Source organism: Triticum dicoccoides, chromosome 2B (genome assembly GCF_002162155.2).
Source record: "Triticum dicoccoides isolate Atlit2015 ecotype Zavitan chromosome 2B, WEW_v2.0, whole genome shotgun sequence".
Taxonomy (NCBI): domain Eukaryota; kingdom Viridiplantae; phylum Streptophyta; class Magnoliopsida; order Poales; family Poaceae; genus Triticum; species Triticum dicoccoides.
In genome coordinates, this window is record NC_041383.1 from 57,476,382 (window position 1) to 57,502,520 (window position 26,139).

The window sequence follows — 26,139 nt, forward strand, 5'->3', positions numbered from 1 at the left end:
GCAAGCTCTAGTGATCCATCTATGGGCTGGTGCAAGCATCTCGGAGTTGGAACATTCGCTTTGATGAAATGATCAAAGCGTTTAGGTTTATGCAGACTTATGGAGAAGCCTGCGTTTACAAGAAAGTGAGTGGGAACTCTGTAGCATTTCTCATATTATATGTGGATGACATACTTTTGATGGGAAATGATATAGAACTTTTGGACAGCATAAAGGCCTACTTGAATAAGTGTTTTTCAATGAAGGACCTTGGAGAAGCTGCTTATATATTAGGCATCAAGATCTATAGAGATAGATCGAGACGCCTCATAGGTCTTTCACAAAGCACATACCTTGATAAGATATTGAAGAAGTTCAATATGGATCAGTCCAAGAAGGGGTTCTTGCCTATGTTGCAAGGTGTGAAATTGAGCTCGGCTCAATGCCCGACCACGGCAGAAGATAGAGAAAAGATGAGTGTCATCCCCTATGCCTCGGCCATAGAGTCTATTATGTATGCCATGTTGTGTACCAAACCTGATGTAAACCTTGCCATAAGTTTGGTAGCAAGGTACCAAAGTAATCCCGACATGGAACACTGGACAGCGGTCAAGAATATCCTGAAGTACCTGAAAAGGACTAAGGATATATTTATCGTTTATGGAGGTGACGAAGAGCTCGTCGTAAAGGGTTACGTCGATGCTAGCTTTGACACAGATCTGGATGACTCCAAGTCACAAACCGGATACGTGTATATTTTGAATGGTGGGGCAGTAAGCTGGTGCAGTAGCAAGCAAAGCGTCGTGGTGGGATCTACATGTGAAGCGGAGTACATGGCAGCCTCGGAGGTAGCACATAAAGCAATCTGGATGAAGGAGTTCATTATAGACCTAGGAGTTATTCCCAATGCGTCAGGGCCGATGACTCTCTTCTGTGACAACATTGGAGCTATTGCCCTTGCCAAGGAGCCCAGATTTCACAAGAAGACTAGGCACATCAAGCGTCGCTTCAACTCCATTCGTGAAAATGTTCAAGATGGAGACATAGATATTTGCAAAGTGCATACGGATCTGAATGTCGCAGATCCGTTGACTAAACCTCTTCCACGAGCAAAACATGATCAACACCAGAACTCTATGGGTGTTCGATTCATCACAGTGTAACTAGATTATTGACTCTAGTGCAAGTGGGAGACTGTTGGAAATATGCCCTAGAGGCAATAATAAAATGATTATTATTATATTTCCTTGTTCATGATAATTGTCTATTGTTCATGCTATAACTGTATTAACCGGAAACCGTGATACATGTGTGAATACATAGACCACAACATGTCCCTAGTGAGCCTCTAGTTGACTAGCTCGTTGATCAACAGATGGTCATGGTTTCCTGACTATGTACATTGGATGCCATTGATAATGAGATCACATCATTAGGAGAATGATGTGATGGACAAGACCCAGTACTAAGCATAGCACAAGATCGTGTAGTTCGTCTGCTAAAACTTTTCTAATGTCAAGTATCATTTCCTTAGACCATGAGATTGTGTAACTCCCGGATACCGTAAGAGTTCTTTGGGTGTACCAAACGTCACAACGTAACTGGGTGACTATAAAGGTGCACTGCAGGTATCTCCGAAAGTGTCTGTTGGGTTGGCACGAATCGAGACTGGAATTTGTCACTCCGTATGACGGAGAGGTATCTCTGGGCCCACTTGTTAATGCGTCATCATAATGAGCTCAATGTGACTAAGTGTTTAGTCACGGGATCATGCATTATGGAACGAGTAAAGTGACTTGCCGGTAATGAGATTGAACGAGGTATTGAGATACCGACGATCGAATCTCGGGCAAGTAATGTACCGATTGACAAAGGGAATTGTATACGAGATTACTTGAATCCCCGACATCATGGTTTATCCAATGAGATCATCGTGGAATATGTGGGAGCCAACATGGGTATCCAGATCCCGCTGTTGGTTATTGGCCGGAGAGCTATCTCGGTCATGTTTGCGTGATTCCCGAACCCGTAGGGTCTATACACTTAAGGTTCGATGACGCTAGGGTTATTAGGAAGATTTGTATGTGATTACTGAATGTTGTTCGGAGTCCTGGATGAGATACCCGGGATCAAACGAGGAGTTCCAGAATGGTCCGGAGGTGAAGATTTATATATGGGAAGTTGTCATACGGCCACTGGGAATATTCGGGGGCATACCGGTATTGTACCGGGGCCACCGGAGGGGTTCCGGGAGTCCACCGGGAGGGGTCACCTATCCTGGAGGGCCTCATGGGCTGTAGAGGGAAGGGAACCAGCCCCTTGGATGGCTGGGTGCCAATCCCCCTAGGGCCCATGCGCCTAGGGTTGGGGGAACCCTAAGGGGGGGCACCTCCCCTTGCTTGGGGGGCAAGCCCCCTCCCCCCTTAGTCGTCGCCCCCCTAGATCCCATCTAGAGGGGCCGGCCCCCCTTCCCCCTTCTCCTATAAATAGAGGGGCGAGGGGAGGGCTGCAGCACCACATCCAAGGCGCAGCCCCTCCCCTCCCCAACACCTCTCCTCCTCCGCGCGGGCTTGGCGAAGCCCTGCCGAAGAACTGCCACTCCATCACCACCATGCCGTTCTGCTGCTGTTGGAGCCTTCTTCCTCAACCTCTCCCTCCTCCTTGCTGGATCAAGGCGCGGGAGACGTCACCGGGCTGCACGTGTGTTGAACGCGGAGGTGCCGTTATTCGGCGCTAAGATCAGAATCCACCGTGAACTGAATCGCTTCGAGTACAACTCCTTCATCCACGTTCTTGTAACGCTTCCGTCTCACGATCTTCAAGGGTATGAAGATGCACTCCCCTCTCTCTCGTTGCTAGTTACTCCATAGATTGATCTTGGTGATGCGTAGAAATTTTTTAATTTCTGCAACAATCCCCAACATGATCATTGCTAAAATCGGTCTTACCGAGATGAGGTTTGCCCTAGCCCTAGCACATCGGTCCCATAGAGTTGATCATGTCGGTCCCACCGAGATTCCTAACACTCACATTTTGAATTGAATCGGTCTCACAGAGTTCTTCTATTCGGTCTGGTCGAGTTGGGTCAAATGTGTGTAATGGTTGGATTTTGTGTGGAGGCTATATATACCCCTCCACCCTCTTCTCCATCTCAGAGAGAGAGCCATCAGAACGTGCCTACACTTCCAGTACTCATTTTCTAAGAGAGAACCACCTACTCATGTGTTGAGACCAAGACATTCCAATCCAACCACAAGAATCTTGATCTCTAGCCTTCCTCAAGTTGCTTTCCACTCAAATCTTCTTTCCACCATAGCCAAATCTGTGTGAGAGAGTTGAGTGTTGGGGAGACTATCATTTGAAGCACAAGAGCAAGGAGTTCATCATTAACACACCATCTATTATCTTTTGGAGAGTGGTGTATCCTAGATTGGTTAGGTGTCACTTGGGAGCCTCCGACAAGATTGTGGAGTTCAACCAAGGAGTTTGTAAGGGCAAGGAGATGTCCTACTTCGTGAAGATCTACCCGAGTGAGGCAAGTCCATCATGGGCGATGGACATGGTGGTATAGACAAGGTTGCTTCTTCATGGACCCTTCATGGGTGGAGCCCTCCTTGGACTCTCTCAACCGTTACCCTATTGATCGCTTGCATCCTAGCCCTGATGAGTATCTTGACATGACCCATAATCTTAGAGCTATTAATCTTATCATAAGAGTATTTCCTAGAAATTTTCTTGTATGCTTGCCTACATTTGAATGTTCTTATACTATATGGAGATATCTTGAGGAGCGCTTTCTAAAGTACTCTTTGAAAAATTTAGATGAGATTCTTCAAAAGTCCATAGCTTTTCATAAAATGAAACCTAGTGATCCTAAATTTGATGATTGTCCATTTGAGCTTCGTGATCTCACGCATGCCAAAGTAGATGTTGGAGTCATTAGTAGCATTATTTATCAAGTCATTAGAATTCATAAAGATGCACATTGTCATGATCATAAATCTAATGAATCACTCTCTCTAGGTGATGAGAAATCATAAGATGATGTTAAACTTGGATATTATGATGAGGATGATGATAGTGACTTTGATCTTGATGAGTCAATGAGACACTTTGGTCTTATGGCTAACCTACATGGTTACACGGCTGGAGGAAAGGAATGGGTTCTTGATAGTGGATGTTGCGATCACATGACCGGAGACAAGGATATGTTTCGAGAGCTTGCTGAAAATAATGGTCCCCGAAAGTATGTCACTTTTGGTGACAACTCAAAGGATAAGGTGGTTGGCCTTGGTAAGGTGGCCATCTCACATGACAGCTCCATCCAAAATGTCATGCTCATTGAATCTCTTGGCTACAATTTGCGTTTTGTATCTAGACTAGCCGATTTCGGTTTCAATGTCCTATTTACTAAACTAGATTGTCAAGTGTTTCGGAGAGATAATCAAAATATGGTCTTTACCGGTATACGTAGAGGTGATCTATACATCGTTGACTTCACTAAAAATGCTCAACCTAGAACTTGCCTAATTGCTAAATCTTCCAAAGGTTGGTTGTGTCATAGAAGGTTAGGTCACGTGGGCATGCGAAATCTTGATAAGCTTATTAAAGGTGATCATATCCTTGGTGTTAGAGATGTTATATTTGACAAGGATAGACTTTGCAGTGCTTGTTAAGCAGGAAAACAAGTTGGAGGAAGTCATCCTGTGAAGAACATCATGACCACGAGAAGACCACTCGAGCTACTTCATATGGATCTTTTTGGTCCCAACGCCTACAAGAGTCTCAGTGGTAACTCGTTTGGATTAATCATTGTTGATGATTTTTCAAGATTTACATGGGTGTTCTTTCTTGATGACAGATCACAAGTCCAAAAGATCTTCAAGAACTTAGCTAGGAAAGCCCAAAATCAATTTAAAGTGAAGATCAAGAAGGTTCGGAGTGACAACGGAACGGAGTTCAAGAACGCCAATGTGGATACCTTTCTTGACGAAGAAGGGATTTCACATGAGTTCTCGGCTACGTACACACCTCAACAAAATGAAGTTGTTGAGAGGAAGAACCGTACACTCATTGAGATGGCAAGAACGATGCTTGATGAATACAAGACACCAAGACATTTTTGGGCAGAAGCGGTTGAGACAGCTTGTCATGCAACAAGTCGACTATATCTTCACAAGCTTCTTGGCAGGACGGCATACGAGCTTCTCACCGGTAACAAACCCCAAGTTGGATACTTTCAAGTATTTGGCTTGAAGTGTTACATTCTTAATAAGCATTGTCATTCAAAATCTGCATGTAAGCCTCATGAAGATTTCCTACTTGGTTATGGCTCAAACTCTCACACTTACCGAGTCTACAACAATTTCACCCAAAAGGTTGAAGAGACGGTAGATGTAAAGTTTGATGAATCTAACGGCTTGCAAGTAGAGCAATTGCCAATTGATGTAGGAGATAAAGATCACTCAGAAGCAATTCAAGACTTGTCTATTGGCAAGATTCACCCAACGGAGGAAAAGGAGAGTACCTCGTCCATTCAAGTGAAAGCCTCAACTTCACGACAAGGTGAACCACAAGTTGACTTGGAGGCATCCACAAGTGGAACATGTCAAGATGAAGGAAACGAGGAAGTACAACAATATGAACCTCATCGACCTCCCTCTCCACCTCCACAAGAGAACAACAACGTCAACGACAATGAAGAAGGACAAGAGCAATAACAAGACAATGAAGAGTATGTTCCACCCCGACCCAAACAAAAGCTCTCACAAGTTCGAGCAAGAGCCTCAAGAGATCATACCGTCGAACAAATCTTTGATGATATTCAAACCGGGAGAATTACTCGCTCTAAAACTCGTTTGGGTAACTTTTGTGAACATTATTCATTCATTTCTAGTATTGAACCTATGAAGGTTGAAGAAGCTCTTGATGATCCGGATTGGGTGAACGCTATGCATGAAGAGCTACACAATTTCAAGAGGAATCAAGTATGGACGTTGGTTGAAAAGCCTGATAAGAAGAACAATGTCATTGGAACCAAATGGGTGTTTAGAAATAAGCAAGATGAATATGGAAAAGTTGTATGCAACAAGGCTCGTCTCGTTTATCAAGGCTACACTCAAGTTGAAGGTATGGACTACGGTGAGACATATGCCCCCGTTGCTAGACTTGAGTCCATATGCATCTTACTTGCTTATGCCAATCATCATGACATTACTTTATATCAAATGGACATAAAAAGTGCCTTTCTAAATGGTGAGATTGAGGAGGAAGTTTATGTCAAACAACCTCCCGACTTTGTTAATCCTAAGAAACCCGATCATGTTTAAAAACTTCACAAAGCTCTTTATGGTCTTAAACAAGCTCCTAGAGCATGGTATAAATGCTTGACTAAGTTTCTTATTGAAAAAGGCTTTGAAATTGGGAAAATTGATTCTACACTTTTTACTAAAAGGGTTAATGGTGAATTATTTGTGTGCCAAATTTATGTGGATGATATCATATTTGGTTTCAACTAACCCTCGTTTTAGTGACAATTTTGGAAGACTAATGTCGGGGAAATTTGTGATGTCTATGATGAGTGAACTGAAATTCTTTCTTGGTTTGCAAATCAAGCAAACTAATGAGGGTAACTTTATTTCCCAAACAAAGTATACCAAGGACTTATTCAAGAAGTTCAATATGCAAGAAAGCAAAGATATGAAAACACCCATGCCTACTAGTGGACATCTTGACTTGACTAAGGATGGCAAACCGGTTGACCAAAAGGTTTACCGCTCTATGATTGGTTCATTGTTATATCTATGTGCCTCCCGTCCCGATATTATGCTAAGTGTGTGCATGCGTGCACAATATCAAGCGGCCCCTAACAAATGTCATCTTAAGGCTGTGAAAAGGATAGTGAGATACTTAATTCATACACCAAACTTTGGCATTTGGTATCCTAAGAGCTCTTCTTTCGATCTTGTTGGCTACTCCAACTCGGACTATGCCGGACACAAGGTTGATAGAAAGTACACTTCAGGTACTTGTCAATTTCTTGTAGATCTCTTGTATCTTGGTCCTCCAAGAAACAAAATTTGGTATCCTTATCCACCGCCGAAGCGGAATACATTGCTGCCGAATCATGTTGTGCTCAATTACTTTGGATGACCCAAACCCTTAAGGATTATGGGATACATGTGAAACATGTTCCATTGCTTTGTGATAATGGAAGTGCTACTAAGATAGCTCACAATCCCGTGCAACATTCTCGGATTAAGCATATTGAAGTTCGTCATCATTTCATTTGGGTTCATGTTGCTAAAGGAGACATCAATCTTAAGCATGTTCGTACCGATAAGCAATTGGCGAATATATTCACCAAACCACTTGATGAGAAAGTGTTTTGCCGTTTAAGTGAATTAAACATCATTGATGCCTCAAATTTGGAGTAAGAACTCCACCTAGATGCATGCAAGGCATGAATGAGCCTTTCTATGACTAATCCTTGATATTTCTCTTAAGATGTTGATCATATGTCTTGGATCTATACTTGTACCCTTGCATGTTATCTAACCCTTGTAGGTACTTGGATGAGCCCAAATCCATGAGATTACAAGTCACTCACATCTTAAGCAATCTCTACATCACCAAGTTTCTACTATATGGTTGTGAAATACAAGGAAGGATGAGCGCACTCAACATATCCTTTGACAATTTCTATATATAAAATTTCATTTGGTATCAAGTTTCATGATTGTCATTTTGGATACACAAGTGATCTTCCTTGCAAGACTAGCACATGTAGGAAGATGAACTCAAACTACAAGTGGTGCTCTCAACTTTTGATGGACTACATCAACCTTGAGCATCCAACACAAGTTCAACTACATGACCAAGGTCAACATAAACCAAGGTATGTTATTCCATCTTAGAGAAGCTTTGACCCAAATCATGAGTCAAAACAACTAAACGAGGTGTGAATACATCAAAGTGCTTAAACAAAAAATGGTAACCCCATTTTGAGCTTAAACGAGGAGTATGACCTGTGATCAAGTGACCTCACTTGACTCCTAAGTCAATATACTCTAACATAGGTGACTTTGTCACCGACCCCATCTAGATGAAGTTCTCTAGTGTTCCTTTGTTTTTCTTTGTTCCTGTCTTTGTGTTTCCTTTTATCAAAACAAAAACTTCATCTAGATCTCTTTTATTTTGTGTGCTTCCTTATCTAATTCATTGCAAATCTTTAGTAAATTCCCTGCAAATCCTTGAGAAATTTCAATTGCCAAGTGAGCTGAGTTGACAAGATTGTTCCTCTACATTGAACTTAGACACATCGAGTCCAGCAAATCGGCTAGACCGAATTACAAGGGTTCCTTGTGTATAATTCATCGGTTCAACTGAAAAGGACTAGCTCGGTCTGATTGATGCGCACTCTTAGCGGCTCTGATATCTCGGAGTTGCCGATGAAAAACCACTCGGTGTCACCGATTTCATTACTGAAGAAAACTTTTTGCCATTGTATTTTGCACATCTTTTCCAGTTCCACTCAAAGATTCTTATCCTCTACCCGCGTCATAAATTGCATGCTGCTTTGTAGTGTGACTCAAGGACCACACCTAATTGACTCATACTCCAGAAGTTCCCTTCTTGGAAATTGATGTCAAAGGAGGAGAGAGAGCACATCAAGCTTATCACGTGGGAGAGAAAGCACATCTTAGCTTCTCCAGATGCTTGTTATCAATAGAGGAGAGAAGTCACATGTCTTTAAGAGGGGAAAGACATGTTAATATAGTTGATTGTACCATTTCTTGCTTTAAAGTTTCTTGCTCTGATTTTCTCTTACCCTACCTTCTCCCATTATCCAATATTAGTTTCAGGGGGAGAAAGATTTCATATCTAAGGGAAGAAAATCTTTGGATATCATTGCATATCTTTAATCTTTGAAGACATGTCTATATCCAAATGGAGTACTAAGTACTCACTCACTACATGTCATCCCAGTCTTGGTACTCTTGTGGTTTCCTGAACTTGCTTTATTTAGAGTGTTCTTGTGTTATCTAACTTTGTTTTCTCAAGCTCATCTCTTCCAAAGCCAGCTCAAGACCACAAGGTAAGTATATGCATCACACTGATGTGCATGATGATCTCTTGCTGCTGCACATATTGTTTGCAAGAAGGATTCATCAACATGTAGGTATACCTATTCTATTTACATCATCTCATCTACTCTGATGCATATGGCCAAGATACATGTAACTCATTGCTTGCTCTGACATGCTTATGCATTCACATGTTCTTATATTCCATCTTTACATGATTGCATACATGTAGGGGGGCCTATGCATGTTACATGTCCTTCCAAAGCTTTACTTGTTACTATTCATATCTTTATCTAAAGCTTTGGTGTATGTTGTCATCAATTACCAAAAAGAGGGAGATTGAAAGCACACATGCTCCCTGGGTGATTTAATGACAACATATCTCTTGTTGGACTAATACTTTTATCGAGTACATTCTAGATGAGTTCAACAATGGCGTGGCAAGGACAAGAGGATGTGGAACCCCTTCAAAATGCTAAGGGCAAAGATTGGCAAAGGCTCAAGACTCTTCATTTTCATTTTAGTGATCCAAGATCACATTGAGTCCATAGGAAAGCCAATACTATGAAAAGGGAATGAGGTGTTGCTTAATGGTCTACTTGCTCAAAGTTCTTAGTGATATTGCTCCAAAACCCTCAGCCACTTTCTCATTTCCACATAGGTCCAAAACCTAAAGTCAAACTCGGCCCCACCTATTTGATCTATCCGGCGCCACCGAGTTCATTTGACATAGCCACTGCCAGAAACCCTAGACAATTCGGTCACACCGATATGGTTCTCGGTCTCACCAAGATGGCCTTGCAAACTCTCTGTTGCCTATTGCAATTATTTCGGTCTCATCAAAATGTGCAATTGGTCCCACCGAGTTTGCCTGACCAACGCTGTGTTTGATCATTACTGAAATCGGTCTCACCGAGTTTATGCAATCGGTCTCACCGAGATGAGGTTTTGCCCTAGCCCTAGCACATCGGTCCCATCGAGTTGATCATGTCGGTCCCATCGAGATTCCTAAAGCTCACATTTTGAACTGAATTGGTCTCACCGAGTTCTTATATTCGGTCTGACCGAGTTGGGTCAAATGTGTGTAACGGTTGGATTTTGTGTGGAGGCTATATATACCCCACCACCCCCTTCTCCATTTAAGAGAGAGAGCCATCAGAACGTGCCTACACTTCCACTACTCATTTTCTGAGAGAGAACCACCTACTCATGTGTTGATACCAAGACATCCCAATCCAACCACATGAATCTTGATCTCTAGCCTTCCTCAAGTTGCTTTCCACTCAAATCTTCATTCTACCATAGCCAAATCTGTGAGAGAGAGTTGAGTGTTGGGGAGACTATCATTTGAAGCACAAGAGCAAGGAGTTCATCATCAACACACCATCTATTACCTTTTGGAGAGTGGTGTCTCCTAGATTGGTTAGGTGTCACTTGGGAGCCTCCGACAAGATTGTGGAGTTCAACCAAGGAGTTTGTAAGGGCAAGGAGATGGCCTACTTCGTGAAGATCTACCCGAGCGAGTGAGGCAAGTCCTTCATGGGCGATGGCCATGGTGGGATAGACAAGGTTGCTTCTTCATGGACCCTTCATGGGTGGAGCCCTCCATGGACTCGCGCAACCTATACCCTTCATGGGTTGAAGTCTCCATCAACGTGGATGTACGATAGCACCACCTATCGGAACCACGCCAAAAATCTCCATGTCTTCATTGTGTTTGCACACTCCAATCCCATCCCTTCACTTTCTTGCAACTAGCATGCTTTACTCTTTCCGCTGCTTATACTCTTGCCATGCTTGCTTGAAATGTATTAGGAATGCTTAAAATTGTGCTAAACCTCTACCTCAACTTGAAGAACATAAAAATGGCTACTTTTGCTTGTTGAGGGTCTAATCACACCCCCCCCCTTCTAGACACCTCTTCTCGATCCTTTCAGAAGCACCGGCAATTGGATGCAACACACATCAAATAGGGAAAACCCAAAGGAGGCGCTGGGGGGAGCACGGGCGCACGAGGGGATCGAGCGCCAGTGAAGCCAGCGAAGGCGCACAAGGATCCAACAAGTATTCTATTAAAATTTGCAACTGTTAACTCTCTATCTCTCTCTCTCTGTGTGTGTGTGTGTGTGTGTGTGTGTGTTATAATTTTAGTTATGATGTTGCAGGTATACAAAGTTGTCATTTGCCGTTAAAATAGGGAACAGATCCTAAGGTAGGTTTGTTTATCTTGGTTCTTGTTCCTGCTCCTGTTTGCAATTTAATCTTTTGTAATACTAAGATTTGTCCACTTTGTTCTAAAGTATTGTTTTGCTACTTGGAGGTGAGCAGAGCGAAGGTATCCCATTATCATGAGTCAGAGGACTCGTGTTATTCTCTTTATTGTCATGCAACCGAGTCCGGTTTATATCTCTTCTTGGAATCAAAATTGCATATATAAACCCAACTTCTTATGTAGCTATGCTCAATCAGCAGAGCAGCATGTTTTCGTTGGGCTGCAAACATCCTTGTTCTACGACATGTAATGCATAGGGAATTATGATTTCAGAAAATTCCTCTTGCAAAAATCTGAATCTTCAAAAGGAAAGCATGTAACTGTGGACAAGTATGAGAGTGATACAAAAAACAACTTTTTTGGTGGTTTAGAAACTTATTATGTCGGATGTTTCCCTTTGGGATGTTCAAGTTCTAAAGTGAAATCTATAGATTACAAGGAATGTTGTCTCCTAAAACTGTGAATACTAATAAGACATCTATTCATTCAAATTGGTGAATATTTTTAGAGATGGATAAGATAGACCTTCTCATATAGAGTGCAGTAATGTGATGGTCACTTTGACTACATACGTGTTTGTCTCTCTGCTGTGAACTTGCAAGACCTGGAAAACCAGCCCATTTTAAATTTCAAAATCATGGAGATGTTATTTTTTTTCCTCTTTGTGTATACTTCTCCTATTTTTTCGCGACAAATACTTTGTTGATAATCTACCTTTCTTATGACTATATCCTTTTTGGATGATAGTCTTCTTAAACCTTTAAATCAGGGTGTTTTATTGGTATTAAATATAATGGTTTTGTAATGGTCAGTTGTGCAATATAATTGCTTGGTAATTTCACTTTCACGGATTTATCATCCCTTTTTGAAATATTTACTATCTATTCTGAGGTGGTGGGTGGCTTGGTTCAGGCTTAGGTATGTTAATGATCCAACTCCCTTGATTCCAATGTCTCCATCTTTTTGACCACTAGCTCTTAGGCACTCATTTCACCTCGACACGCCACCAATGATGCTCGAGGTATTCGTGGATTAACTTCTTTAGTTGAATACAATTTTACAAACAAATCATTTATGTCTATTTCTTAGAAAACATTGCTTCTTGAATAATACCCCTTGATACTTCAACAAGCTTTAAGTCGTTTTTACCAGTTCATTTTGGTGGTGGTTTATATTGAGAATTTGATCGATTGCTCATGCATGCTAAAAGATTTACCTGATGCGCAGTTTTGTTCGGGTATTTTTTATGCTTTTGTGCATTGAAAACTAATGTATTTGATGGTTAATTCATGCTCGTCCTTGAGTAGGTAAATGATAGACAAATGTATTTTTTTATGTTGAATGCTACTCTGGCATAATCTTGATCAAATGATGTGAAATGGTGTGAACTCAAGAATAAAAGTGCTTCAAAGCAATAGTCTACAATTGATAACAAGCAACTAACATTAAAATGTGTAAACAAAATTACTATTGTTTTCATGGTCTGATGTTTTCATGTAATGCCAAGCAATACTCATATGCATATCATATTCATGTTCTCAAACACTTAAGGCTTTATCATATTCAAACATCTTATCACAGCACACCTAGAGCTTCAGTCAAGTAACTGAATCCATGGCGAGCCCTTTTCAACTACTTAGCACTTCGCTTACTGTTAAATTCACAAACCTTGGTCTTCGCACTTTGGATGGCAAATGAATAATGGTGGGGACTTTATAAAAAGACAAAATTAATAAAGTCTCACATCAATGCAGCTGGTCGTTAGACAATGAAGAGGCCTTACAATAGATACTGATGCAAGGAGTAGGGATTGGCATGCAACGATGCACCAGAGCTATAAGTGTATGGAAGTTCTCCCAATGCAACTAAGTGGGTGTGCATCCAACTTGCTCGCTCACATCCTCGAGCATTTGATAAATCTCATCATCAGAATATGCAAGTCAAGTGCAAATAATGTAAAAATCCCACTATCATAAGAAAAAAGAGGAATATGAAAAGTCTCTATGTAAAGTGCAAGGTGCTACTATGAAGCACATGTGTGTATAGAGGATAGTAGTGTGATCCTTTCTCTTTTTCTCTCATTTTTTGTGGGCTCTTTTTGGCTTTCTTGTGTTGGGTGCTTTGGCCTCTTTCCTTTATCTCACACGTAGAGGCACACTCTAATGGACATCACACTTTTATTTACTTACAACCCTAAAATGAAAATAATGACCACAAATGAATGCCACTTGTAGTGTGCCAGGGTGTGCAATGATCTAGCATACATGTAAAACAATGACGAATAATGGCCTTGCCACAACTATCATGTCATCTCTATGTGATCATGCAAAGCAAAATGATAATGAAACCATAGGTCATGTAATGAAGAGTACCAATGGAAGTTGCATGTCAATGTATCTCAAAATGGCTATGAAAATGTCATAATACATAGAGGTATGGTGGTTGTTTTGAGGAGAAAGACGTTTTATGTGTAGAAGGGCAAGAGGAAATCGCCCACAGGGTTTAGATGTACAGGCGAAGGATGCACCATGTCTCGATGTGAGAGTGGGCAATGCAAGATACCGAAGAGGCTATGATACGTCTCCAACGTATCTATAATTTTTTATTGATCCATGCTATTATATTATCTTTTTAAATGTTTTTATGCATTAATATGCTATTTTATATTATTTTTGGGACTAACCTATTAACCTAGAGCCCAGTGACAATTTCTGTTTTTTCCTTGTTTTTTAGCTTCGCAGAAAAGGAATACCAAATCGAGTCCAAACGGAATGAAACCTTCGCGATGATTTTTCTTGGACCAGAAGACACCCAGGAGACTTGGAGATCAAGTCAGAAGAGCCATGAGGCGGCAACAAGGGGGGTAGGGCGCGCCCCTACCTTGTGGGCCCCTTGTGACTCCCCTGACCTCATTCTTCGTTCTATATATTCCCAAATATCCCCAAACCACCAGAAGCATCCAAGAAAACACTTTTCCACCGCCGCAACCTTCTGTACCCTTGAGATCCCATCTAGGGGCCTTTTCCGGCATCCTGCCAGAGGGGGATTTGATCATGGAGGGTTTCTACATCAACTCTATTGCCCTTTTGATAAAGCGTGAGTAGTTTACCTCAGACCTATGGGTCCATAACTAGTAGCTAGATGGCTTCTTCTCTCTCTTTGATTCTCAATACCATGTTCTCCTTGATGTTCTTGGAGATCTATCCGACGTAATCTTCTTTTGCGGTGTGTTTGTCGAGATCCGGTGAATTGTGGATCTATGATCAGCTTATCTATGAATATTATTTGAATCTTCTTTGAATTCTTATATGCATGATTTGATATCTTTGTAATTCTCTTCGAACTATCGGTTTAGTTTGGCCAACTAGATTGGTTTTTCTTGCAATGAGAGAAGTGCTTAGCTTTGGGTTCAATCTTGCGGTGTCCTTTCCCAGTGATAGTAGGGGCAGCAAGGCACATATTGTATTGTTGCCATCGAGGATAAAAAGATGGGGTTTACATCATATTGCTTGAGTTTATTCCTCTACATCATGTCATCTTACTTAATGTGTTGCTCTGTTCTTCATGAACTTAATACTCTATATGCAGGCAGGAGTCGGTCGATGTGTGGAGTAATAGTAGTAGATACATGCAGGAGTCGGTCTACTAGACACGGACATGATGTTTATAGTTCATAATCATTGCCTTAGATATCGTCATAACTTTGCCCTCTTCTATCAATTGCTCGATAGTAATTTGTTCACCCACCGTATTATTTACTATCTTGAGAGAAGCCACTAGTGAAACCTATGGCCCCCGGGTCTATTTTCCATCATATAAGTTTCCAATCTACTATTTTACAATCTTTTACTTTCCGATCTATAAACCAAAAATACCAAAAATATTTACTTTACCTTTTGTTTAGTTTCATCTATCTCTATCAGATCTCACTTTTGCAAGTAACTGTGAAGGGATTGCCAACCCCTTTATCGCGTTAGGTGCAAGTTGTTTGATTGTTTATGCAGGTCTTGGTGATTTGTGTGTTGTATCCTACTGGATTGATACTTTGGTTCTCTAACTGAGGGAAATACTTATCTCTAGTTTACTGCATCACCCTTTCCTTTTCAAGGAAAAAAACCAACGCAAGCTCAAGAAGTAGCAGGCTATCAAAATCTGGATAGATGGAAGTGCATAAGAAGCACAACAAAAGAGCAACATATATATAGCATCTAACAAGCACATTTAAATCTAACCCACTTCCTATGCATAGGCACATTATAAATAAATAAATTATTAGAGCAAGCAATACTGACATGTGCAAGGAAGAAGAATGAAGCATTAATATGTTTATCATAAAGAGAGATAACTTAGTAACATGAAGATTTCTATAACCATACTTGCCTCTCTCATAATAATTACATGTAGGATTATAATCAAATTCAACAATATTGCTATCATATAAAACATTCTTTTCATGATCCACATGCATATAGATTTTATGATCTTCCAAGTAGTGGGATTAACATCAACTAAAGTCATGACCTCTCCAAACCTAGTTTTATTAAAAAAAATCATAAGACTTAACACTCGCCAAATATGTGGGGTTCTTTTTAACTAAAGTTGACGCTATTCTAAACACACTTTCAATAGTATTGTGAACGTTATTGTTGTTGAGTTTGTCGTATAGGTTGTACCCCTAGCTACATATCTAGACAACCTATTCTCTTATCGTATCCCTAAAATTGAAAAAGAAGATAAAAAACGTTAGTTGACCATTCAGCTCCTCTCTAGTTAACCATATTCGTCCTTTCATGTGGGACCTATTGATAAGACCGATTTGGTCTGTGAGGACCGTCCAGGTTGAATTTCGAAGACATGGCAAGGGAATTCGGCACATGAGGAAGCTGGTTGCGTGAGAAACTTTGTGATGCAAGTCGTCTATCTCCATCAACAAATCAAGGCCAAGGTGGGACGCGCTACTTCGGAGGCAGTCTGACAGCCGGAGGCCAGCTGCATGCAAATGCTGTCAAGGAAGTTTTGAAGAACCAATTTCAACCTTAGCGACCCGAAGACGATGTGCAACTCGGTGCTGATGAAGGTGCGGTCAAGCTTGAAGACCGCTTCAAGGGCTACTAATGGTGTCACGGCCCAAGGGTACCTCACCATGTGGATTGCTAATCTGGTGGCCCAACCCAAGGACCCCTAGGCCGGTTTCGTTATGCGCCACGTTGGACGGCTCATTACGCTATATACTGACGGTATGTACGGAAAGATTCTGGAATACTTGCTATACAAGATAAGTATGACGAAGTCGTGGATGACTCTACCTCCACCGACGTAGCAAACTAGAATTTGTAACCCTAGGGACCCCAATATATTATATAAACCGGGGTCCGGGCTCGTCGATAGAACATCTTACACAAGAAGACAATCCCTTGGTTCATACATGTACTTTGTGCACCCCAATCATAATATACACATGCAGCATTACCTCAATCGCGAGGTCCCGAACCTGGGTAAATCTTACTCCTTGTTTTCCTATGACATAATCGCTATGCCGTGCACCCTATCGAGGGATCTGCTGGATCTAGCTCCGACACCAGGCATCTTCAAGGTCAGTTACACAACCTCAAAAGCGCGAAGAAGGCACATCCAACACGTGTTAAACTTCACTTAGATTCTTTGAGAGATTTTTTTAGGGGTGGGGTCTTTATTTAGATGGCCGGTAAACTATGGCAGTGCCCATACCAACTTGGCAGGGGAAGTATCTAGTGCTCCCAGGCCTAGGGTGCTCCCGGTACTCCGATGCGAAAAACATTTTCTAAAATGTTCAAAAAATTCTAAAAAAAATGCAGCACATCGATGGAACATCGATGTCTCTTGTCACAAAATTTCAAATCAAAATTTGAAACATTGCTCGAGATACAAAAATAACAAATTTGACATCAATGTGATAATGGGCCAAAACTAAAGCCCAACTTATGTTATGTACAAAAATTTGTCATTTTTGTATCTCGAGCAATGTTTCGAATTTTGATTTGAAATTTTGTGACAAGAGACATCGATGTTCCGTCAATGTGCTGCATTTTTTTCAGAATTTTTTGAACATTTTAAAAATGTTTTTCGGACATTTGGAGTACCGGGAGCACCCCAAGCCTGAAAGCACTAGATACTTTCCCCAACTTGGCAAGGCCCACGTAGCCCCCACCGCCACCATTTGGCTGTTCTAATCTTTTCACTTTCCCTCCCCCGCCAAAAACCATTATCCTCCTCTCGCGCCAAAAAGATAAATCCCCATAAAACCTCGCACCCCCGCCGGTTTCCTCTCAATCCAACCCCCACTCCCCGCCGTCCGCCGCGCCTCCCGCGCACCAAATCCACCTTCGCGCCAGCCCCCGCCCCCTCCACAGACCGCCGCCGGAAGATTCCATTACCATTCCCGCCGACCCGCCGGCCGCCGCCATGACGGGCGACGGCGTCTGGCAAGAGTCCCCCAGCCAGGCCGAGCTCTTCGCCGACGAGGTCGCCGCCGTCCGCGCGGTGCTCGGCGCCGCGCTCCCGGAGGCCCGCGTCCTCGCCGCGCTCTCCCGCTGCGGCGGCAACCCCGAGCGCGCCATCAACGCGCTCCTCGACGCCGCCGCCGACGCGGACGCGGACGCCGCCGCCGAGCGCGCCATCGACGCGCTCCTCGACGCCGAGAAGGTCCGCGTCAAGGCGGAGCGCAACGCTGCCGCTGCCCCGACGCCGACGGTCAGGGTGAAGGCCGAGGCCGTCGGCGTGCCCAAGAAGGAGCGGCCTCTCTGCCCCCCTCCCGCCAAACGGGCCCCTTTGCCGCCGCCGCGCCGTGTCAAGGAGGAGAAGCAGGAGGAGGAGGAGGAGGAGGTTACCAGCGTCCGCCCCCGCCCCCGCGCCGGCGGCTGCGGCATAAGCCTCGTGCCGCGGCCGGTGAAGATGGACTGCGACGACGACGAGGCGGAGGTCATCGACGCCGCGCCGAGGCCGAAGAAGAGGGTCCGGGAAGAGGAGGACCTGGTCGACCTCACGGCGACGCACCCGCTGCCGTACCTCAATCCGCGGCCCATCCGGGCGATTCCGCCGGAGGAGGCCGCGCAGATGTACGACCCGCAGCCGATCCGGGCCGTTCCGCCGCGGGAGCCCGCCAAGATGCCCAACCCGCCGCAGCGGCAGCGGCAGCGGCCGCAGCCGGCAAGGGCCACCGCGGCCCCGCCGAAGAGCGATTGGAAGATGGTGGTGGCGGCGCCGGAGGCGGAGGTCGGGGACTTCCCGCCGGAGCCCGACTGGTTCCTCGTCGACAAGTCCTACGTCGCCGGGCTGTCCACGCACAGCGGGAGGCGGATGCTGGACGCCGGCGAGATCGTCCATTTCGGCTTCCCGTCCTACGACCGGGTCAACTGCGGCATCAAGATGTCGGCCAAGAAGGCGGCGTCGTTGCTACAGATTGTGCGCTTCTCCACCAAGCGCGCCGGAGAGGTGAGCTGCTCACAATTAATCTCATGAATGATGCATTGCGAACTCATGATAGGAATTGATATCTTTCCGTGCAGAATCATCTTAATCTCGTGCAACTTGTGATGGTTATGCAGATTGGAAAGCTGTCTCCGGAGTGGACAAAGTGCCTTGTCCCGCTGGTGAACTCTTCCAAAGTCAAGATTCAGGGGAAGATCGTGTTTCCGACAATGGAACTGAGCCTGATGCAGGACATCTTGCTCTATGTCAGGTAATGACCGGTGATGATACAATGTGCTTTGCTGTCTGATTTATCTTGTTGTTTTCAGTACATTACTCAATTTTGTCTGCAAGTCTGATCAACGCTAGATGTTGTTCATGCAGCTTCTACATCCACAAGTCCGTGTTCACCGAAGGCGACAACTCATCCTTGAGCCAGCTTGCTCCTGCAAATGTTGATTATTCAGACAACCCTCTCCATGCTCTGTTCAAATTACTCAAGCTAAGGGCGTCTATCAAGGTATAACGGAAGCCAATTTATTCAGCTATATGCAGTTCTTGTGGTGTTGATGATGAATGACTGATTCAGTATACATGCTTGTTTTGCAGGCTGATTTCACTCTTGATGAGCTCACGAGAAAGCGGCCGTGGAATCTGAGGGTGAGCTGAAAAATCCTCCTGTTATCTGTTACTGTCCCAAATTATTCAGTGTGTGTCTTTAGCATCTATAGCAAAACAAGTATACCCTGATAATCAAACCCTCTTGTTTTCTGTTGCTGTTCCACATTTGTTAGCCTTTCTACATCTAACTTTGATGCTAGCTTATTAAAATTTCTGTTACATAAATTAGGGTGATGCCAATGGAGATGATGAATCAACACCTATTGTTGGACTTGAAACTTGTCGCACATCTGGGCAAACTTTTCCGGAGCAAGCCGCTGATGAGCAGGCCATTTCGGAAGCTGCCTTGAACAAAATTATTGGCACAGCTGAAATATATGACTTGAAGGTAACAACAAAGCACATTTCTGTTTCACTCTTGCTCATACTATTCTATTTGCGTGAAAACTAATGTTGGTCTACAATATGTAAAATAGGAAGCAGAGCCACCACACACTCTTGTTTCTGTTCTCAAACCGTATCAGAAAGAAGCTCTCTTTTGGATGTCAGAATTGGAGAAGGGATGCATTGATGATGATGAGTCAAAAAATGCCATTGATCCCTGCTTTAGTGCCTACACTATTGCTGACAAGTGTGTGCTTTTCCGTGTTATTTGTATAGCTTTAAAAGAATTTTGATAATGGTCAGTGCTAATCACTGAATTGTTTGTCTTCCCAGGAGGGCCCCTGCTGTGTACATTAATGTTTTCTCTGGTGAAGCGACAACCAAGTTTCCAAGTTTAAGTAAGACGACACGAGGAGGGGTAAGTCTTTTATGATGGTTCCTCATGTATGTGCCTGGTTTACATTATATTGGAAAATGTAGGGTGTCATTTTGCCTTGCATCTAGTTGTTTCTTAATTGATTTGCTAATACTGTTTTGAATTGTTCATTAACTATTCCAATAGCAAATGAATACTTATGATTGCCATTTGTTGAGGATTCTGAAATCCTGTTTGTGCATGTTTGGTGACACTACGCTTACCACACTGATATTAGTTGATAGACTTTAAGCCTAAGATATGATTCTTTGAAATTTGTTTCTATATTTGCTTATGTACTTGCAATGCTTTCATTTGCCTCACCGGATCATAGTTATGTGGTACTATTGTGAGAAGTATTTATGTGTTATCTTTGCCTTTGTAGATACTGGCAGATGCAATGGGTCTTGGCAAAACTGTCATGGCTATTGCCCTGATACTGTCGAATCCAAGGGGGGAGCAGTCCAACTACATAGAAAGAGACATAATAAGGCCTGTAAGAGGTCGTGATACCAGAACACGCACTTCGACCCCCTCTATAAGAGGAGGTACCCTTATTGTGTGTCCCATGGCATTATTGGGTCAATGGAAGGTAAGCATGTCAACAGAGTGATTCATATAAAAATGTTAAATCTCTCTGGGGTTACAGTTATTTAGTAGATATCTAGCATTTTCTGTCCAGTGAACTCCTAGAGTCAGAATAGCTGAAACTGCAGTGCTAGATTGCAGTTTTATAATGTTTTTCCTTGCATGTTCAGTCAACTTGTTTGTCCGTGAGAAAATTTTACTACACAAGTAAATAATGTGAGCACTGTCCTCCTTATCCCTGCTTGTAGGATGAACTGGAAGCACATTCAACACCGGCAGCAATTTCTGTGTTTGTATACTATGGCGGTGATAGAACTGGTGACCTCAAATTGATGGCTGAACATACTGTTGTCTTGACGACCTATGGTGTCCTTCAGTCAGCTCATAAAGCTGTAAGTTTGTCAATGGTCTTATATGTCCAGTTTGAAGATAATAGCTTTTCTTGGAAAACATCCTTGTCTCATTTAGCTAATGAATGTGATACCTTCACAGGATGGCAGCAGTGCCTTTCACAGGATAGATTGGTATAGAATTGTGCTTGATGAAGCACACACAATCAAGTCTCCCAGAACTAAAGCTGCCCAAGCAGCTTACATGTTAAGCTCGCAATGCAGATGGTGCCTAACTGGTACACCGTTGCAGGTGTGTTTTCAGCCATTGCATTTGTATTTGTTTTACATCACATGTTTGGATGCGATAATTCCAAGTATTGAAATTGTTGGAATTTTTTATCCATTCTTTTGTGGTTTTTGGAAACAGTAGCTTATATGATCACATTTGCTGCAGAATAATTTGGAGGACCTTTACAGTCTTCTTTGCTTCTTACGTGTAGAGCCATGGTGTAATTCAAATTGGTATGGCCTTATCATATTTTCACTACAAATACTTGTGGTTGAAAATTTATAACCTGATTCACAAGCTGTTTTGATGTCCCTGTAGGTGGCAGAAGCTGATTCAGAGACCTTATGAGAATGGTGATGAGAGGGGATTGAAGCTTGTCAAAGCTATTCTTAGGCCGCTCATGCTGAGGAGAACCAAGGAAACAAAAGACAAGATGGGAAAGTATGCATTTCTTATTTTGTATTTCTTTGAAACTCTTAGTTGCATAAATAAGTGCCTTTCCTCTTGGAACTATTGTTGACCACATGACTCTGCTGCTTGTTTCAGGCCCATATTGGTCCTCCCACCGGCTAACATTGAGGTTGTGGAATGCGAACAGTCTATCGAGGAACGTGATTTCTATGAAGCGCTTTTCAGGAGATCAAAGGTATATGGTTCAAAGAGTTCATGGGCCAAATTTTGTTGATTAGTTACTGGAAGGATGGAAGTTTTATATTTCTTGTTCATCTTGGCGAGAATCTAATAGTTCATGGACAAGTTTCTTCTCATTTCTAACCCAAAATGGTCTTTCCATTCCAACAGGTTCAATTCGATAAGTTTGTGGCACAAGGCAATGTTCTTAACAACTATGCTAACATTCTTGAGCTACTTCTTCGTCTAAGGCAGTGCTGTGATCACCCTTTCCTGGTCATCAGGTTAGCCGCTAAACGCAACAAAACCACTGTCTTGCATTTCATCAGCTCATCTTCTAATTCCTTTGCTGAACTTTCAAAATATGCAGCAAAGCTGATACCAAAAAGTACACCGACCTAGACGAGCTAGCGGAACGGTTCCTTAAAGGGGCACGGAACGATTCTGGATGCCGTGCCATTGTACCCTCGCGAGCATTTGTAGAGGATGTCGTTGAGGAGATCCGCCAAGGCACGGCCGCGGAGTGCCCTATCTGCCTTGAGTCGACCTCCGACGACCCCGTGATCACCCCTTGCGCGCACCGCATGTGCCGCGAGTGCCTCCTTTCCTGCTGGAGCACGCCGGCGGGGGGAGCCTGCCCTATCTGCCGAAGCCCCATCACCAAGGCCGATCTGATCATGCTGCCCGTCCAGTGCCGCTACGAGGTGGACGCCAAGAACAACTGGAAGGATTCATGCAAGGTGGTGAGGCTCCTCGCGACCCTGGAGGACCTCGGGAAGAAGGGGGAGAAGAGCATCGTGTTCAGCCAGTTCACCTCCTTCTTTGATCTCTTGGAGATCCCCTTGAACCAGAAGGGGATCAAGTTCTTGAGGTTTGATGGGAAGGTGACCCAGAAGCACAGGGAGAGGGTCCTCAATGAGTTCAGTCAAAGCAAGGACAAACTGGTATGCATGCTCATTTATTTACTTGCTCTGTTTTTTTAGAAAAGTAAAGTATTTCTTGAAGCATTTCCATTTGCTGATCTTTTATCCCTGGAAATGGAAATTAATTAGGTCCTGCTGATGTCACTCAAAGCTGGAGGTGTTGGCCTGAACTTGACTGCTGCCTCCAATGTCTTCCTCATGGTAATTCCACCTTAAACCTTTGTGTCGTTCCAGTGAATTCAGTGAACTGTTTTTTGCTTGGTGATACATTTCCTGTGGTAACAATATGTGACAATTTCTGTTCTCCGTCGATACAGGATCCATGGTGGAATCCTGCGGTGGAGGAGCAGGCCATCATGCGGATCCACCGCATCGGGCAGAAGAGGGCGGTCCAGGTGAGGCGGTTCATCGTCAGGGACACGGTGGAGGAGCGGATGCAGCAGGTGCAGGCGCGCAAGCAGCGGATGATCGCCGGGGCGCTGACGGACGAGGAGGTCCGCAGCTCGCGCATCGAGGAGCTCAAGATGCTCTTCAAGTGATGGAGCTCCTTTGCTGCCATGGGAGTACTCCAGGGTTTTGTATAGTAGCAGCAGTAGTAGTGTAGCTTCAGGCCCTTGGTAGTAGTTATAGTAGTACTAGTATGTAGGGAAGATGGCCGAAGGTTCAGACCTTTGTGAATGGGGATGGAATGGGTGTGTGTTGTGCCCCCTTCCAATTTTGTTCATGTGTCCTCAGTCACAAAGCCAGACAGCTGTATATTTTGTCTAGTGGTTTATCTTGAATTCGAAGGAGAAATCTTGGGAAGAATTTGTTTGAAATGAGGAGCTGATCCTCTGTTCAATCATCAAGTAAAAAAATTCATCATTTGAGCCTTTTTTTCATGCTTGAGTTATTATTACAACTTCCACTATCACAGCTGTACAAGTTTACAGATTCATGGTGATGGTGATGGTGATGGTGATGGTGATGGCATGGATGCTGGCGACATGGCGGCGAGCTCGGCTAGGAAGGCGTCGGCGTGCTCCGGCCTGACGAAGAGCGATGTCACGCTGACCCCGCCGTTGTCGCCGTCCGTGCCCGGCGGGCACACGACGCAGCTCGGCACCGTCGTCTCCTCCCCGTGCCAGTGCCATGTCACCCGCGTCGGCCTCCCGGCGCCGAAGTCCGCCACCTCGAACCCCAGGTTCCTCCAGCTCGACACCACCAGCGTGCTGTACGTCAGCGCCACCGCCCCCTGCTCCGTCGCTGCGCCGCCGGGGGCGAGCAGCTCGGGGATCCTCTCCGCGCGCCGGATCAGCCTCGCCACGTCCGCGGCGGCGCCGTTCGCCATCGCGCCGTGCGTCGAGGTCAGCGGCTGCAGCACCGTGCAGTTGCCGTAGTACCTGGGCCTGGCGCCGACGAGCCGACGCATGTCGGCCGCGAACGAGAGGGCCACGGGGGCCTCGTCGGACACGGAGACGACGGCCGCGCGGGTCCGGCACTTCCACAGCACCGCCGCGACGGCCTCGAACGCCGTGCACGGGGCGCCGATGCCCGCGGCGTCGAACTCGGCCCTGGCGCGGCCGATCAGGCCGGCGGGGACGGTGACGTCCAGGAGCGCGAGGTTCATTCTGAGCATGGAGCTGCCCCCCTGCTTCTGCGCGGCGACCATCGACGGCGGGAGGCCCAGGAGCGAGCCGTTGTCGGCGCGGAGCGGCGTGACGGACGGAGCCGGGGACGCCCCGCGTGCGAGCTCCCCGACGGCCCCCAGGAACTGCGCCATGCCCTCGCCGTCCGACAGCACGTGGTTCCACGTCGCGGCGACGGCGAAGGAAGCGGTGCGTGGCAGAGAGGGAAGGAAGAAGAGGTGTGGAGAGGCGCGTGGCGCGCGCCGCACTTTATAGGCGCGCCGGAAGCGGTGCGCAAAAAATGAGGCGCGAGCTGACGCCTTTTCGCGCGCGCGCAAACGATTCCCGCGCGTGATTATACCGCCACCGCTGGAGCGCGGCAAAGCGCCCCGCGCGCGCTAAAAGCAGCGTTTACCCCGCGCGCGCCGTTTCGCGCGGCCGTTGAAGATGCTCTTATCTTGTGAAAACTTACACATCACTTGTAAATTGTAAAATTTGCCTGCCTTTACACGTCCACAACAGGGTTTGGCTACACTCGTACATGCATGCATACAATTGTTCGACACGTCATGCATGGATGACCGATGGGTCACACGTACATCACCATTCACAGTTCAACTTTTTAAGCTGAATGGATAGGAGTACATGCATGAGAAATGAAAGCACGCATACGTTTGTATAGTTCTTTAATGATTGTATGTACATATAAAATAATAACGTTTTCTAGGAAAAAAAAGTATTCGTATCATCGGTATTGCCTTTAAGAAGAAAAAACTTGCAAACAACTTTACACTCAGATTGCACTTTATGTACTACACAAAGAATAAACATATAATAGTGCAATTTTCACAATCTAGTATAACTTGCACACATATTGTATGGTATTTGCATGTATACCTACACACGGAAATGAAAAATGAAGTTGTCTAAGAAATAATGAATTGTTGGCATTGGTATTACCATTTAAGGAGAAGATGATGAAAACAACAATAATAAAATATTGACAACCATATAATACTGGAAAGATATTGGTATTACCATTAAATAAGTAAAATGAAATAAAATAAAAATTGAACGAAACCAAAATAATGAAGTTTTCTAGGGAATGAAACCCTTTGAAGAAATAAAATTAAAAATCAAAAACAAAATAATGAAATTATCTAGGGAAGAATGAAACTAATACAAAACAATGAAGTTTTCTAGGAAAGAATGAAACACTTTAAGAAGACAGAAACTGAAAAAACAAAAACAAAAAAAATTAATTAAGTTTTCTATGGAAGAATGAAACCCTTTAAGAAGAAAGAAAATTAAAAAAAAAATAATGAAGTTTTCTAGGGAAGAATGAAACCCTTGAAGAAAAAAAGAAATAAAAAAACTTTCATATAAGTTTGCCCTAAAATTGCACATTTTGTAATATGCAAAAAATAAGCATATACAGTGTTATTTTTGCTCTCTACTATAATTTACACACATGATGTATCGTACTTGCATGTATACTTACTTACAAGCACACACACAAAAAAATCTAAGAATAAATGAAGTATAGTAGCAGTGGTACTACCCTTGA

At 43.9% G+C, this 26,139-nt stretch overlaps 1 protein-coding gene across 1 annotated transcript; it reads left to right on the forward strand.

Moving 5' to 3' along the window:
• Nucleotides 1-17,714: 17,714 nt before the first annotated feature.
• LOC119362133 (DNA repair protein RAD5B-like) lies at nucleotides 17,715-23,829 on the forward strand. The gene is made up of 17 exons (XM_037627333.1): nucleotides 17,715-18,807; nucleotides 18,921-19,054; nucleotides 19,168-19,303; nucleotides 19,393-19,443; nucleotides 19,634-19,792; nucleotides 19,881-20,035; nucleotides 20,122-20,206; nucleotides 20,589-20,795; nucleotides 21,040-21,183; nucleotides 21,284-21,433; nucleotides 21,578-21,645; nucleotides 21,731-21,853; nucleotides 21,959-22,058; nucleotides 22,214-22,326; nucleotides 22,413-22,986; nucleotides 23,095-23,166; nucleotides 23,283-23,829. Exons 1-17 carry the CDS (start codon nucleotides 17,779-17,781, stop codon nucleotides 23,502-23,504), a joined length of 3,522 nt encoding a protein of 1,173 aa, XP_037483230.1. The 5' UTR covers nucleotides 17,715-17,778; the 3' UTR covers nucleotides 23,505-23,829.
• The last annotated feature ends 2,310 nt before the right edge of the window (nucleotides 23,830-26,139 follow it).

What these genes read in the sequence shown, in the direction of transcription:
- LOC119362133 (XM_037627333.1), top strand. Translation starts at nt 17,779, where the DNA reads ATGACGGGCGACGGCGTCTGGCAAGAGTCCCCCAGCCAGGCCGAGCTC. An exon ending in GTAAGACGACACGAGGAGGG is followed by an intron (nt 20,207 to 20,588) that starts GTAAGTCTTTTA and finishes TTGCCTTTGTAG; the next exon opens with ATACTGGCAGATGCAATGGG. An exon ending in CACCCTTTCCTGGTCATCAG is followed by an intron (nt 22,327 to 22,412) that starts GTTAGCCGCTAA and finishes CAAAATATGCAG; the next exon opens with CAAAGCTGATACCAAAAAGT.